This window comes from Panthera onca, chromosome C1 (genome assembly GCF_046562875.1).
Source record: "Panthera onca isolate mPanOnc1 chromosome C1, mPanOnc1 haplotype 2, whole genome shotgun sequence".
Lineage (NCBI taxonomy): Eukaryota > Metazoa > Chordata > Mammalia > Carnivora > Felidae > Panthera > Panthera onca.
In genome coordinates this window covers 145,712,353-145,729,536 of record NC_138346.1, presented here as the reverse complement: position 1 = coordinate 145,729,536, position 17,184 = coordinate 145,712,353, and the positions used below count along the sequence as shown (strand labels likewise).

Sequence of the window (17,184 nt, the reverse complement as noted above, 5' to 3'; positions counted from 1 at the left end):
GCCACCCGGGCGCCCCAACCTTGAAGGACTTCTTGTTCTTATATTCCTCACATAATATCTGGCATAAGTAGATACTCCAAGATGGCTGACCTCTCCTGAGGGCACGCATGCAACACTCCACTTTCATGTTCTGTCTGCCCTACCCCACTGCCATCAATGCCATTTATATCTGTGGCATGTAATAGATAAGCTGGCCCTTCTTCATGTTGCTCTTTGTTATTTCAAGCAGCTTCTCTGAAGCTAAGTGGTTTTGTTTTGTTCTGTTTTGCTTTTACCCTCAGCTCTTTTGGTGTCTCATTCATGCCAATATGATACTTTTTCAACTTGTTACCACAGGTGGGTTCTGCTTTGTACTGCATTGCTTTTCTAGAAATTGTGTAAGTTAAGTAGATCTTATTTTTACATTATACAGTAGATGCTATAATCCTAACAAAGTACTGGGAATCAAATTGCTATTATCAAAGGTATATCATACAATCAAAGATGGAGGAATGAACAGTAATGATTTAAAATAGTGAAAATTACTATTAAAAGGCCCCAATTTCCATTGACCATGCAGGGCATTTCAATAGATGATAAAGTATTTCAACATATTCCATTTAATATTCCACTTAATTCCACTCTTTGTGGATATAAATTTGACAATTACAATGTTAAATATTTGATTCTTTTCTTAGATATGAGCAGCATGTCAGGCATGGTTTAGATGGGTTGTTTCCTTTCCTAAGGCGGCCTGAATGTTTACTTTATTTCTCTTGAAAACACACTGAGTTCCTTCCCCCTACCAAAAACAGCTGTTGTGTTATCTCAAAATAATTTACCAGTGGGAATGTATGAATCCAAATTTCACTGAGCCCACTTCTGAAACCTTTAGGTTTCTTTTCCAGAACTATTTCCTAGATATCACAGTGATGGAAGACTTTTGCATGAATAGTTTTATTCCTCCAGGTTCTTTAATTGCAAGACCTTGAGGGTCATAGTATACATTTTTATCACCTAGATATCAGCTGCTCCTTGGGATCCAGAGCCTAATGGATCAAATTGTAGTCCATAGCCCCATGACCCTCTCCAAGTTCTACAGACTCCTGGAAGGATTTGGTTCTTATGGTTCTCATTCCTACTTCCGTGGAAACAGTTTAGATGATAGACTATTACCATCCCTGGCAAATTCTCCCCATCTATACAGTTTGGATCCAGGCATGAAATCTTCCTTTTTGTTGTGATTTTTACAAAATTTACTCACAAAAGCTGTGTGTGTGTGTGTGTGTGTGTGTGTGTGTGTGTGTGTGTGTGTCTATAGCAGATTATACCAAAGTTTCAGGGAAGATTGAAAGGTATTTATATCTCAAAATAGAAATATGAGGCACCTGGGTGGCTCAGTCAGTTAAGCTCCTGACTTCGGCTCAGGTCAGGATCTCGTGGTCTGTGAGTTTGAGCCCCGTTTCAGGCTCCGTACTGACAGCTCAGAGCCTGGAGCCTGCTTCAGATTCTCTGTCTCCCTCTCTCTCTGCCCCTCCCCTGCTCACACTCTGTCTGTCTCTCTCAAAAATAAACATTTTTTTTTAAATGTAAAAAGAAAGAAAAGAAATAATGAGCATATACTCCAGCCTCCTGCCATGTTGCCTGACCTATTTTGTTTGATTCTAGCCCCTCTCTGCTTTGCTGACTCACCACTTCCCACCTCCAAACCTGTTCATCCCCAGATAAAGTAAGGTTGGCCATTGTTGTTGCCATGGCTTCACCTGACCTTTGCTCTCAGTGATCACATTCTGTGTCCCTCTCCTCCTTGTTTCCAAGCTAACTTAGATATTTTCCTTAATATAGATGATTTTATTCAAGAATTATTCTCATATCCACCTTTAGCATGGTAACTTTGTCACCTTGCTATATTTTGAGTTGGATTCTCTTGCTCATCCTGCTTTTTCAATCTTTTTCTCTTCCCCTACCCCATTTCTTCCCCCTCCAGTCTCTCTTTCCCTTCACAAACACACATTGTAGCTCCTGGTCTCAAGCCATTTTCCTCCAAAGGCATTCTGAGGGTTGCTCCTAAATAAAAATGGTAGCCTTCCTCTGCATTGTGATGTGTGTGTACAAGCTGGTGGTGATGGTCTGAGCCTTAGTGTTTCGTGGAGGGCTTTCTCCCTACCCACCCCCCAGGTGCTCTCCCTTAGTCCTGCACCAGCAGCCTGAGACCCTGATATTCCTTTGAAATTTGTGTTCTAGCCTCTCGGTAAGGCTTGTTTGGTGCTCTAACCTTTAAATTACTGGATAAAGGTAAAGAGAAGAGAGGTATGTAGATTTAAATAGCAAATTTCTCAAAAGAGCAAGAAAGGTGAAACAAAAAATTTTAAGTTCTTATAAGCTGCTGTGTTTTTACAAAAGATACCACAAAAACACCCTTTACCATTTGTTGTTTTTGCTGCTGCCTTATTTTTGTCTGTCTTTCCCTTTTTTACTGTACCTTTGAAAATATAGATTCTTCTCCGGTTCTTCTCAATGCTGTAATGTTCACAAATACTATGTCTATTAAACACGGCGGGGGTAACTTCCTCTCGCCTGTGGCCGTTTTACTATTCCAGTCTTCATGCTCTTACTGTTGGACTCCTTTACCTGCCCTGTTCCTTTTCATCCTTTTCAGTCCAGGTTCCTGGATTAGGCAACCCGCCATCACATTCTTTGGGAATTCTCCTCTGAGTTGCGTCTCTGCTGGAGTCTTCTTTTGAAATGTTCTCTCAGCAGCTCCAGCAGCTATTGTTCTTAGCAAGTGAACACCAGTATTTTTTCGACTCTCTGCTCACTTCTGAATAGTTAACAGCTGCTGAAAAATAGAACACCATCCTTACCCTCCTGGGATTTAATAAGTAGGCACATTTTCAAAATTCTGTCTTTGTGAAGATTGAAAGAGAAATAGGGCATCAGAAGGCTGAAAGGAACTTGGGGAGATCAACTGGGCTGTTTTCTGTGACGCCCTCAAAGAAGAAGCTGGGTGAGATGGGAAGATGTGTGGAATTAGAAGAACACAAGTCTGTAAACAAAAGACAGGTTTAAATTCCTGCACTACCATTTCCTAGCTATGTGAACTTGGGCGAGTCACTTCCGTTCAGTTGGGTTTCTTCTTCTGTAGAAGGGAGAGAATATGACCTGCCTCCCTGGCATGGCAGATGTTAGCCAGTCAGGGACCTTTGTGCAGAATCTAAAACGGTATCCCTGCTGTGTGACCATAGGTAGCCCCAGGAGGATGGAGCTCCCATCCTGCTGAGGGAAACACAGCAGGATTTCACCCCACCCTTGCCCCCTTAGCTCCGCACCCTCTCGTGCCCTGCATATCCTAAAACCCTACACAAGCTCCAGAGGTCTGTCATCTTCCACCATTAGGAACAAGCCTGGGGAAGCACTGGGCAGTGGGACAGTAATGGGGTCTGCTGGTTGCTTGGCAGGGAGTTAGCACTGAAGAAGGTGTCCACCTTTTTACCTTCTAACTGGTCTTGCTTTCACAAATGGATTCTCCTGTGTTTTCATCACAACACTGACAATGCCTTATTAACATACCGGCTCAAATGTGTCCCTCTTGGGGAAGGTCCTCGGGGAAGCGCTCCCTTTCCCTGCTCAGCTCTGGCCCCCACCTACTGCTTACTACACAGACCGTTACAGCGTCCAGTGAGACCACTAATGGGAAAACATCCAGAACATGACCCCAAACTGAACTGCTTACTTGTCTCTCTTCTGTATTCCTTAAGGATAGTCTGGCATTCTAGGCTTCCTCCTATTTTCGATCCCAGGGTTTTCCAAGGTGGAGTGCTTGACCCCCCAGAAGTGCAAAAGATGCTCCACTGAAAAGTGAGATAAAAACAAAAACTTTTAGACAGGCATACCTCATTTTATTGCACTTCCCTTGATTGTCCTCTGCAAATACTGTGTTTTTCACAAATGGAAGATTTGTGGCAATCCTGTGTTGGGCAAGTCTGTTGGCGCCACTTTTCCAACATTTACTTGCTTTGGGTCTCGGTGTCACATTGTAATTCGTGCAAGGTTTCAAACTTCTCCGTTATTATTATTATTTGCTGTGGCGATCTGTGATCAGTGATTATGACTTGCTGAAAGCTCAGATGATGGTTTGTATTTTTTTGACATAACACTTTCGCACTCTTCATAGACTATAGTATAGTGTAAATATGCACTGGGAAACCAAAAATGTCATTTGACTCACTGTGTTGCAGTATTTGCTTTATTGTGGTGGTCTGGAACTGAACCTGCAATATCTTCAAGGTATGCCTGTATTTATTTTAGGCTTAAAGGGAAGGGAATTAAGCTTTTCTAATATTTCACATATGAATTGACAGGACTTTATGGTTATAATTTTGAATAGAAATAAATATACCGGGTGGGCACACTCAAAATTTTTTCCCTGACCTGGGTAAGTGATAAAAATGTTCGAAGACCACCACTCCATTCCCACACCTCTGTAGCCACCAAATTCTGGTAAAATGCAGACCCATTTATTATTCTTCCCTGCTGCTTTTTTGGGTTTTTTGGGTATAATTTATTGTCAAATTGGCTTCCATACAACACCCACTGTTCATCCCAGCAGTGCCCTCCTTAATGCCCATTACCCATTTTCCCTCTTCCCTGCTTCTTTTGACTGACATAATATGTAATTGCTCCCTGCTTTATCTCCCAGGACATAACTTATAAATTTTTTTTAATGTTTATTTATTTTTCCGAGAGAGAGAGAGACAAAGCGTGAGCAGGGGAGGGACAGAGAGAGAGAGGGAGGCACAGAATCGGAAGCAGGCTCCAGGCACCTGGAACCTGATGTCAGCACAGAGCCTGATGCAGGGCTCCAACTCACAAACCGTGAGATCATGACCTGAGCCAGAGTTGGACGCTTAACCGATTGAGCCACCCAGGTGTCTCAGGACAGAACTTTTATAACTCTTGTAGAGAGACTTCCTCTCTCTCCCTAGCCTCATTCTTTCACTGTTACCTGCACAGGGTATTGAAGAAGTAACCTTTTTTTTCCCAAAACATAATTTGCATAAGGTAATTTGTTACTTACAATAAAGTCAGATTGGTATCTTTTTTGTTTAATTCTAGAAATTCAGTAAAATAAAATAAGAATGTGGGCTCTGGGTGCAGGTGGCCTGAGTGACTTAGCCTTTCTGTGCCTTTCTCCTCATCTGTGAAACAGGAATAATAAGAGTACCTGCCTCATCAGATTAAGGTGACAATGAAAAGAATGATTACCTGTGACATTCTTAGAATAGGGTCAGTTGCTTATTAAACACAGCAGAAGTTTTCTGCTGTCACCCACTATAATCACCATCCATATCTTCATCCCTCGGAGAGCGATGGGCCACACCCAGACATACGGAACTCTGAACTGGAACTACCAGTGGCAGTTCTGGATTCACCCACTTTCTCAGCAAATACATACGGGTGTTCTCCTTTGTACTGGGCGCTCTGCGAAGTGCTGGATGCTCCACTCCATTGTCAGACCTCGTACTTCTCTCCGGTGGCCTGTATCTCCCATGCCATCAATGCGTGGTCACATCCCCATGCCACAGCAGCTCACTGGCAACGGATTCAGTTTCTGCTTCTATAATCCATAGAAAAGGCTTTGCTGTTTATGACCAAAATCACTAAGTATTTTGCTGTTGCAGAATCACTGAATGTTATGGTTTTCCAGCCATTTGACATCTTACAGTACAAATAGATCTTCCCTGCATTATTAATCCCACATGTTATTGCTGTCGATTCCTTGGGTGGTTATTCTCCCTCTACACCGTTTGCTTGTTGTTCAAAGAGTTCCACCTACATAGACTTCTTCGTAGGGACAATTCCTCCTGGTTGATTCAAAGAGTACACTGCCTTACATTCCCTCCTATTCAGAAAGTATGCGCGCACTATCTCTTACCCAAATTTCAATGTCTGGGGCTACTGGACATTTTTAGGGCTTACTATTTTTTTCGATGAATTGAAGTATTGGTACAGGAAAATAAAAGTTGTTGAGGTAATATTTTGTATAAAAAGCCAGCAAGTTTAAACCTAATTATTTTACTGTGGAACACTTCTGTATTGTTCCATATCTTTCTGCAGAGAGATGAAATGGCTTTCATAAAAGCTTAGTAAATTCCCATTGTAATAAGACCATTTGCACTCCTGTGCATGCAGTCCGGGATATGGGTAGAAAGTAAAGGGGAAATGATAAAGACAAATTCTTCCACGTTCCCTCCTTCCAATCCTTTTAATTCTCATACACAAGTTTATGTCATCTCAGAAGCCATCCGATTCAAGATTGAGCCTGATAAGGGGTGACTAGTTGGCTCAGTCAGGAGAACATGTGACTCCTCATGTTGGGGTCATGAGTTCAAGCCCATGTTGGGCATAAATCGTACTTAAGAAAAGATTGAGTCTGATAAGGGCATGTACTTCCCAGTGATTGATTCTCCCAGGCTCCAGTGAGGGAAGAAATGCAAAATTTTAAAACACACGAATATTCTTTAGATACTTATTTTGTTGTGAGTTGTTCTGAGTCCTAGCAGAACCGCTGTGTTTTATGTCATGACTTACACATGCTGAACAAAGTCAGATATTTCAGTTTCCCACCATGTGGGCTGACGATAAAATCCTGGTGCCGGAATCGAACGTTGTATTCTCCAGGCAAAGGAAATGGACATTTATTGGATGTTACTGCTGCCCTCTCCACACTAATGACATTATCAAAGCTCTTTGAATAATATAATTTGAAAATATTACTTCTGTGTTTCAGGTCATGCAAGACAAGATAATCTGCCTTCCAAAAAGGGTTCAGCCTTCTCAGAACCACTCTTCCATTTCAAATGTCTCTCAGGCAGTTGCCAGCACCACCCCACTGCCTCCCCCTAAACCATCTCCTGCTAACCCTGCCACTGTGGAAATGAAAGGACTAAAGACAGATTTGGACCTTCAGCAGTACAGTTTCATAAACCAGATGTGTTATGAGCGAGCCCTCCACTGGTATGCCAAGTATTTCCCTTACCTTGTGCTCATCCATACCCTGGTCTTCATGCTCTGCAGCAACTTCTGGTTCAAATTCCCTGGCTCCAGCTCCAAAATAGAACATTTCATCTCGATCCTGGGTAAGTGTTTTGACTCTCCGTGGACCACCCGGGCTTTATCTGAAGTGTCTGGGGAGGATTCCGAAGAAAAGGACAACAGGAAGAACAACATGAGCAGGTCCAACACCATCCAATCTGGTCCGGAAGGCAGCCTGGTCAACGCTCAGTCACTAAAGTCGATTCCCGAGAAGTTTGTGGTCGACAAGTCCACGGCGGGAGCACTGGATAAGAAGGAAGGTGAGCAGGCAAAGGCCTTATTTGAGAAGGTGAAGAAGTTCAGGCTGCATGTAGAAGAAGGTGATATCCTATATGCTATGTATGTTCGCCAGACTGTACTTAAGGTTATAAAGTTCCTGATCATCATTGCCTATAATAGCGCCCTGGTTTCCAAAGTTCAATTTACAGTGGACTGTAACGTTGACATTCAGGACATGACTGGATATAAAAACTTTTCTTGTAATCATACCATGGCCCATCTGTTCTCAAAACTGTCCTTTTGCTATCTGTGTTTTGTGAGTATCTATGGACTGACGTGCCTTTACACCTTATACTGGCTGTTCTATCGTTCTCTCCGGGAATACTCTTTCGAGTATGTCCGGCAGGAGACTGGAATCGATGATATTCCCGATGTGAAAAATGACTTTGCTTTTATGCTTCATATGATAGATCAGTATGACCCTCTGTATTCCAAGAGATTTGCGGTGTTCCTATCTGAAGTGAGCGAGAACAAATTAAAGCAGCTGAACTTAAATAACGAGTGGACTCCTGACAAACTGAGGCAGAAGCTCCAGACGAATGCCCATAACCGGCTAGAATTGCCTCTCATCATGCTCTCTGGCCTTCCAGACACGGTTTTTGAAATCACAGAGTTGCAGTCTTTAAAGCTTGAAATCATTAAGAACGTAATGATACCAGCCACCATCGCGCAGCTAGACAATCTCCAAGAGCTCTCGCTGCACCAGTGCTCAGTCAAAATCCACAGTGCAGCGCTCTCTTTCCTGAAGGAAAACCTCAAGGTCTTGAGCGTCAAGTTTGATGACATGAGAGAGCTGCCGCCCTGGATGTATGGGCTCCGGAATCTGGAAGAGCTCTACCTGGTTGGGTCTCTAAGTCACGATATTTCCAAAAATGTCACTCTTGAGTCTCTGCGGGATCTCAAAAGCCTTAAAATTCTCTCTATCAAAAGCAACGTTTCCAAAATCCCTCAGGCCGTGGTGGACGTGTCCAGCCATCTGCAGAAGATGTGCATACACAACGACGGCACCAAGCTGGTGATGCTCAACAATTTAAAGAAGATGACCAATCTGACGGAGCTAGAGCTGGTCCACTGCGACCTGGAGCGCATTCCCCATGCCGTGTTTAGTCTGCTCAGCCTCCAGGAATTGGACCTCAAAGAAAACAATCTGAAATCTATAGAAGAAATCGTTAGCTTCCAGCACTTGAGAAAGTTGACAGTGCTCAAACTGTGGCACAACAGCATCACCTACATCCCGGAGCATATCAAGAAACTCACCAGCCTGGAGCGCCTGGCCTTCAGTCACAACAAAATAGAGGTGCTCCCTTCCCACCTCTTCCTATGCAACAAAATCCGATACTTGGACTTATCCTACAATGACATTCGGTTTATCCCACCTGAAATCGGAGTTCTACAAAGTTTACAGTACTTTTCCATCACCTGTAACAAAGTGGAGAGCCTTCCGGATGAACTCTACTTCTGCAAGAAACTTAAAACTCTGAAGATTGGGAAAAACAGCCTATCTGTACTTTCCCCGAAAATTGGAAATTTGTTATTTCTTTCCTACTTAGACGTTAAAGGCAATCACTTTGAAATTCTCCCGCCTGAACTGGGCGACTGCCGGGCTCTGAAGCGAGCTGGGTTAGTTGTCGAAGATGCTCTGTTTGAAACTCTGCCTTCTGATGTCCGGGAACAAATGAAAGCAGAATAACTTATTTTTCTTTAGAGCTTGACTGACACATGCTTCTACCAAATACAGTATCAATAATTAGGTAGTCTTAATGCCTTTCCTATTTTATTTTATTTTTTTTCTCTTTCACACAAAACAAAATGTACACAGAGATTGAGCAAGGAGTATGTATTTTTTAATAAAAATTTAATTGTATTTTCTCAACATTAATATTTTAAAGTTTTATTTGTCCTGGAACCTAATGTATCTATTATTGTTTTCTACTGACAGGAACAGGTGGTTCCATCTGTTTTTTGTTTTGTTTTGGTTTTTTTTGTTTTTTTTTTTTTTTTTTGTTTTTTTCCTTTTTTTTCCATTCTTGTGAAAGGGAGGGAATTTTGAGTTGCATGCTTTTGGTATTTTTTAAATAGTCATTTTGCCAAGGTCATTTTTAGCTTGTTTACACCTGTACAGAGTCCTTGTTTTGTTTTCATTGTGTATGTACCAAGGAATTTCAGCTAGTTTATTGTAATACCAGCTGCCTTCTCCATTGGCCAAGTCCTTCATCCTACAGAAAATTTTTCTCTGGAGTGTAAATTCACATAAGTGCATTGTCACAGACGAGTGTTTTTAAAATTTCTCCTCCCCTCCAAAAGAACCCTAAATTATGTTATTTCATATACCTGACAGTGAAAGTTATCCTTAGGCTAGGATTTTGTGAGTGAAGACAATAATCTTCCATGGTTGGCTTACTCGAATTGGTCATTTGTAATCTAACTGATCCGCGTTTTCAACGACGTTTCAAAAATATCATTTAAAAGCAAAACACAGAGGCCCTCCCCGCCCCTCGCCTTTTAATCTTAATATTGCTATGTAGTACTGGTGAGCAACCTTAGAGAAGCTAGATTTATTTTAATTAAAATAGATAATTAAATTTAAAAATCAGAATCAGAAGCCTGGTTTTTAAGTAATTTAATAATCTCTGATATCTTGATATGTGGGTACATCAGATGGAAAAAAAAAATCGCTGCAAAAGCACTCTGTTAAAGGGCTGGCGCACTGTAGTCAGGCGCCCTGATTGCCCTGGGCGGTGTGGGGTGGTCATCTATTCAGATTCTGCCTGTTACACAAAATACCCATATATACAGAAATGGAGCTCCCTTAATCCTGCCCTTGCTGCAGATGCCAGTGATGCAAGCACAGGAACTTTCTGCTCTCTTTTGGCTTAAAATAAGCATCTCATCTAAAATGGTTCTTTTACTTTTGTTTTAAAGGGGCGAATAAATAGCTAAGCGGATGTCACTCAAATAATTTTTGCTTGATGGTCAGCAGAGCTTTTATTTATCTTTGTATTTAAACCAACATAGTATGCATCTTGGGCAAAATCCATCACTGATTCTTACTCTGTTAGAACAGGAAAATGAAAAGACTATTTGTGCCCTCAATCCAGGAACAGTATTACCAATCACGGGATTTTTGTTTTACGTAGTAAATTCATACGGACTGTTTCCGGAACTCTAGTCTGATCTAAGAAAGTTTTGTGACTTAACAGCGCAAGAAAATAGGAAGATGATTTGGGGGTTTCAGAACACTGCTTTTAGAATTTGCTCGTTGGTCCTGGTGATTTTGCTCAGTGCTGCTTCGAGTCGTATACAGAACATAACTACAGAAACTCCTCAACGGATACATGTACCTCAATCGTGTTTTAAATGTTATGAGATGTCATGGAGTGAAGGATTTGGGAAAGAGATGCTTTTCATTTGTTTAATAATGAAATCACATAGTCCAAAGTGCTTTACTGTTTCTGCTCTGTGTTAAAGTGTTCAAATGGTGATTTTGTATAACTGATTTATTTCCCACTGGAACTGAAATGCTATGTTTAAAATAGTAACATGGTTATATTTCTTGTATGATAAAATATTCAATTCCAGAATATGGTTAGGATCCTGATTATGAACAATGTGTTGTATTTAGAAACATAGCCCTATTTTGTTTTAAGCAAACAAAAGACCTGGAAGATTCTCCATGGCCGAGCATAACAAAAATACCCTGTTGAAAGGTAAGCTTAAATAACTACTGGTAAAACACTGGGTGCACTATATTTCTGGACAAAATTTATAGTTATTTTCTATGTCACCCTTCAAAAGGGATCTATTCAGGTTAAAAATCATATTTATGCTGAAGTGTTTATCTGGTGTTAATTCATAATCTCATATGGGTTCATAACTGAAGTAAGGCACTAATAAGTAGTTTTCTCACTTGTAATAATTTGTTCACAATTCCAAGAGACTTTGACCTGCTTTCTTAATGATGTCACAGGCTGACCCCAAACATAAATTCTAAATAACATCCAGTAAATCGGTATTGCTCTATGACTTTATGTTTTAACTAAGAAGGAAAATTCATAGATGTTTCTATTAGATTTTATAAAAATTCAAAAGTCTCAAATGTCATCTTGAGTCTCAATTTTCTGACTCTGGCCCTCCTTAATATTGTAAGTTTTTGTTCACATTTGTAAGCAAAAAGTATTCAATTACGTTTAGCCTTTAAATGGGAAACTCAGGTAAACGAACTGCTGACTTTTCTAAAGTCCTTTAATGGATCAACTCAGTGTAAAAGGGGTATTTACCTAATCCCTTTCTGTATTTTACAAGTGCTCTTGCTAACAAGGAACAAACTAGCTCTATTTCTCCAAACTCTATAGGATTCATGAGAAACTGCTTATGTAAATATAAAAGCACCATATGTAATCATAACTCCTATGGCTGCTTGACGCCCATGATGGGTATGCTTTTTGGTCAGTTTTAATGGTTAAGTATCGAACAGGTTATTTGTCTGGTGATGGTCTGGTTGAAACAGAGCATATAAGTATATCCCAATGGAACTCACACCTAAGGAGACCACACCTCAGAAACTACTCATGTGTTAGGTTTTTGTTTTGTTTTGTTCTTAACACAACATTTTTAATATAAATGTTCTTGATACAGTGAAACCTGTTACTTACAATTGTAAATTTTTTCTTACTGTTCACACACCTCTTCCCTGCTGTTACATTTCCTATGTAGCTACTGTAAAGAGTTCGAACAATTCACATGGCATCCTGTTCAGCAGGCACTGCGTTTTCGGAAAGCCTTGGAAAATATGCCTGCTATGAGTATTTTGTTCATTCAGAGGTTCCACTTTATTTGCCTCTCAAGCCGTCTTCATGAAAGAGCATCTTAAACCTCCTGGATTCTTTCTTGGGCTACTTGGTATGAGGAAAGCCCAAGTTCTTGCAATATGCTATCTTATGATTTCTGATATTAAGAAAGAGAAGACAAATTCTTTACATCTCTTCTTACCATTTCCCCCAAGAAGAGTTTTGCTGTTGTTTATTTTTCTAATTCTTTTTTTTAAAAGTCCATTTATAAGTAGTTTATTTTACTTTCTAATTTCATGCCAAATACCTGATCCATAGTAATGATGTATTTACTTAAACAGTGAACATTCATGATCCATCTTTATGAAAATGGTCAGCAGTACTTAGTAGTGAATACATAAGATACATTTTAATATAATTTCAACTCATGTTCTATTAATTCTGAAAGTGACCACGCTGGTCAAGCAGTTCACATTTTTGGTAGGATCTCAATAATTCACAGTAGGGTCCAATAGCAGCCTTAAGTTAGTAAAACAAAGGAACAAAACAGAGCAGTGAGCAGTGAGGGGAATGCCTCGAGAGTCCGTAAGGTATTCTCTTCTTGTCTATTCAGACACGTTGTAGGAAAATTTGGACAGTCTCAGCCAGACCTGCCATTGATTTTTCAGATTTAGGCCTCAGTGACATGCTTCTAATACAATTTCATACTAGCTTTCAAACTAGGTGTCCACTCTTACTCCATTCTCCCAGAGCCACACACTGACAAAAGTTAACATCCTGAAGTTCATTCTGGGGAAAGGAAAGAGTGTCCTCCCGCCCCCAAGGAATTTTTTTTTTTTTTTTTTTAAATCAGAAGACCTTGAAAAAGGGTACTTTGAAGAGCTTAATTTGTTGGCCGTGTTAAGTAACAGTTCCTCTGCATGGTTTTTAACGTGGTATAAATTGGCTTTCTGCCGAATACTAGTCTCTCTCCCACCTGATCCTGCCTCTTCAATGAATATCTTTACTGGGGTTGAAACTCATAATGCCTTATGTGCTCACTCAGTTGTTGTTTGTTTGTTTGTTCTTCCTACGACTTGTTTTCTCTCACTGTCTCTATGTGTTCAGATTGTGTCAAATGCTGGTAAACCTCTAAGATTGTCAAGGAAATGCTTGAAAGTTGATTTGTCACAGTGCAAATTCACGATAAAATGTCTTAGTGTTATTTGGCTATGTAGTACATAGGAACGGAAAATAAATAAAGACATTTTTGTAATTTAAAATTGAGATTTGTCCCTTAATCGATTGTAGAAATCATATTTATCTTTTGCATTTCTCTGGTGTTTTGCATGTTGTGTTGCCAAGGCTCTCTGTACTCTGCAGGAAGTAGGCTGCCTGGATCCTTCCACTGCGTGTCCAGCCTGTTTCTGCAATTGTGACTAATTATTTCCTTCCTTAATTCACTGCACTGCATCTACCTAAGGTGCCCCTGGAGTTTCATTTGGGCAATTAGCACATTAATATGTAATCTGGGGTGCAATTTCTGTGCATTTGCCAGATCAGATTGTACAATTGCTGTCCAGCCCAGCTTTCAGTAAATACTTTTATGGTCATGATCGTGGTTACTTAAAGGAATCAGAATGGTTCTCGGTTAGGATGCCTCCCCTTGTTAACCACGTACACACCAGGCTTATGGAAGCCCTTTTTAGGAAAAGTGAATACACCACTTATACATAAAAAAACCGTGATTGGTAACTTTTGAAGCTAATTTGTCACTTAACATATTTTTCTATAGTCATCTATGACTCGTTATTTTACTGATGATCAACTGATAGTCCTTTGGAGAAAGACTATTGAGACTAGGAAGGATTCTGAGTTGGGGAGAGGCCCTGTGAATGTGGGCATCAGATTGTGTGTGAGCTCGAGAAATTTTGGACACAAGAGCAGAGAAATACAATAGAATAGACACAGCTGGTGATTTCAGTGCAATTTGTACATACGAAAAAGACTATCCACTGATACCTTCTAATGTCCCATCTTCTGGTCCTTTCATTTATACAGAATAGTGAGATAAACACTGGAATTAAATAAATTCATTCACTGTTGGTCAGGCTAGTAAGATATAAGCATATTTGTTTGGGTGCAGAAGTATGTAAGAGGAAAGTCACTGAAGGCAATTTTTGACTCAGTGGGGGTACTTACATGGCCATAGGCCTCCATATTTCTAAATCTAAGTTTGAATGTTATCCTAAATATCCAAGTAGTAAAAAAAAGTGAAAGGCTGAATTATTTTTGTGTGTAAATCTTTGAATGCAGGCTATACTTTACATTTCATATTTGAACAAAGCAACATACAACCACATATAAGATTGGGCCCACAATAGATGACAGTTTTTTCAAAGTTAAAATATTTTGCATAAAAGACACAGCCTGAAGCAAAGGTAATATTACCAAATGTAAACCAAATTGGCCATTCTGATTATTTTGATTTAGGGATTCCTGTTAGAAAGTTTGGGAACAAGTAGAAAATGGGCTCTCTCTTTAATTTTTTAATCTTTCAAGGAATTTATTTTATTTCAACTCAAGCTACATCTAGACATCACCATTAAAAACAAAGTGTCTTAGTAGCAGTTATCAGGTAATAATAGATCTTGGGAAAAGCGACACAAAAGGGGTAGCATGTAAATTTTATGTTTTATATCTCCTCCATAGTCTATGAAAAAAATAAGAAACTTCTAGCAGTGATTTTGCTATAAAAAATTTTTTTTTGTAACGTTTCTTCAATCTTCATTGCACAGGTTCTTGGGATTCCTTTCTGATTTCATATGGTCTTTGCGGAGTAATTTTGTTAAATCATACTCTAGGGGGCGCCTGGGTGGCTCAGTCGGTTAATTGTCCAACTCTTGGTTTCAGCTCAGGTAATGACCTCATGGTTTATGAGTTCAAGCCTCCTGTGGAGCTCCATGCTGACAGCGCAGAGCCTGCTTTGGAATCTCTCTCTCCCTCTCTCTCTGCGCCTCCCGTGTTTGCTCTGTCTCTCTCTCTCTCTCTCAAAATAAATATTTTTAAAAAATCATACTCTAACATTTGGACAAGGCTATTAACTGACAGCCTTGGGGCTGTGAAGGGACATCATCCCTGTCCAAACTGGTTCTGGGACACACACTTTCCTTAGGGCTGCCATAACAAACTACCACACACAGGTGGCTTCCACAGACAAATATATCGCCTTACAGTTCTAGATCAAGATGTTAGCCGGGTTGGTGGCTGCTAAGGGCTGTAAGGGAAAATCTGCTCCACGCCTCTCTCCTGTCTCTTGGTGGTGTGTTGGCAATCTTTGGCAATCCTTGACTTGTAGATGGATCCCTGAATGTCTGCCTTCATCTTCATTTCGCGTCCTCCCTGTGTGTGTCTACCTCTGTGTTCAAACTTCCCCTTCTTATAAGGATTCCATCATACTGATTAGGGCCCATCCTAATAATTTCGTCTTGATAATCTGCAAAGACCCTATTTCCAAATGCTTAGGACTTTATCATTCTGAGGATGTTGAAGAGCAAGAATTCCTGTTCTCTTCCAGGTCCCTGGCCTAAGAATCAAATTGATACGAGAAAAAAATTTTTAGGAGAAAAAAAATGTTGATTGCATATGTATGGGGAATACACAGACTGGAAACTCCAAAGACAGTCAGGAAAAATGAGATCTGTATGTCATCATGAACTAAGGAGAAGAGGATAGAGGTCTGGGACTTTGAAGGGAAGGAATGCCATTCACAGTGCAATAAGACAAGCAGATGTTTAGTAATTAGATGTTTGCTCTGCCATATAGATAGGTCACTCAGATAAAATTTATCTGTTAATAACCCTTACTCTGGGAAAGACCGCAATTTATATTCTTCTATTTAGTTAAAGGAGGGGCAAATATTTTCTCTTAAGCCTGCAGGGTCTCAACTCCCTTCAACTGAAAATAATCTTCATGCCAAAGTGGCCCATCTTGGGACAGCCTGTCCTTGGCCACTGCAGGGGACACCATTCAATCCATTACTCTAGACAAGATACTTCACTTTCTTGATAAACCTATTATATTCCAGGTTTATTAGAAACAGAGAATTTGGAGCCCTTAAAGATTGGTTAGTTAAGTGGTTTTCAAATAGTGTTCCAAGAAACTCTATGCTCCAACAAAGTATCTCAGGAGGATTCGGGGACTAGTTAGAGCTCCTGGTTTCATACCTGTTCCAATTACTATTGCCCTGTAACAAGCCATCCCAAAACTTGGTAGGTTAAAACAACTCTTTCATGGTACTCCCAGATTCCATGGGTATGGAATTTGGAGGGCATAGCAAAAACATATCAAACATAGCAGAGCATATCTCTGCTCCACAGTGTCTGGAATCTCATTTGGGAAGACTCAATGGCTGGGAGCTAGAATCATCTGGAGTCATCTTCACTCCTACCTCTGGCATTTGCTTCTGGCTGTTGGCTATAACCTCAGCTGGTCCTCTCCACATAGCCTGAGCCTTCACACAGCTTGTCAGCTTCAGGGGAATCAGAGGCATTATGTGATACCCTAGGGCTCCGAAGAGACTATTCTAGTAGGCAGAAAGGATGCTGTATCACCTTACTCTTGTGACATCACTACTGCCATATTCTATTGGTTGAGACAGTTGTAAATCTTGCCCAGTTTAGGAGTAGGGGAGAGGGACTACACACCCCACCTTTCAATAAGAGGTGTGTCAGGATTGTAAGAATACATGGAACAAAAAATGTTGTGGCATCTGTGAAGATCACAATCTGTGACACTATCCACACCAGTCTCTTCAACCATTAAGCACCACCTCTCGCTGACACTCTAACGTTCACTAGCAACTGTATATAATAAATACAGGATCCACAGAAGCCAAATAACACTGATAAATTTTACACAATCCTTTAGCAGATCCAATGATTATTAAAGAAAACCCGAAAACTGAGCCAGCTAATATTTCCTTCACCCCTTTCCTCTGTTTCTTCTTTTTTTGGACAAGCTGGGAGAGCCTGGCAGAGTTTGTTATGAATTTACTGCAAGGAAG

The 17,184-nt window shown here is 40.4% G+C and overlaps 1 protein-coding gene and 1 long non-coding RNA gene across 4 annotated transcripts in view; one reads left to right on the top strand and one right to left on the bottom strand.

The window, feature by feature from the left end:
• Positions 1-12,983, top strand: part of LRRC8C (leucine rich repeat containing 8 VRAC subunit C) — an 80,085-nt gene extending 67,102 nt beyond the window's left edge. The window contains exon 3 of the mRNA XM_060626315.3: positions 6,770-12,983. Coding sequence (XP_060482298.1) covers positions 6,770-9,043 — 2,274 coding nt within the window. The 3' untranslated portion in view covers positions 9,044-12,983. The remainder of the gene's footprint in view (positions 1-6,769) is intronic.
• On the bottom strand, positions 1,741-16,832 carry LOC132673599 (uncharacterized). Of its 3 annotated transcripts, none has more exons than XR_009608125.3 (4): positions 16,570-16,832; positions 5,435-5,596; positions 3,713-3,830; positions 1,741-2,818 (listed from the first exon to the last, which is right to left on the bottom strand). It is a non-coding gene; the product is annotated as an uncharacterized LOC132673599 (long non-coding RNA). The 3 variants fall into 3 exon arrangements; XR_013557525.2 differs by lacking the exon at positions 16,570-16,832 and adding an exon at positions 7,019-7,105; XR_013557526.2 differs by lacking the exon at positions 16,570-16,832 and adding an exon at positions 7,019-7,105 and having other exon boundaries at positions 1,741-2,815.
• Positions 16,833-17,184: the final 352 nt, after the last annotated feature.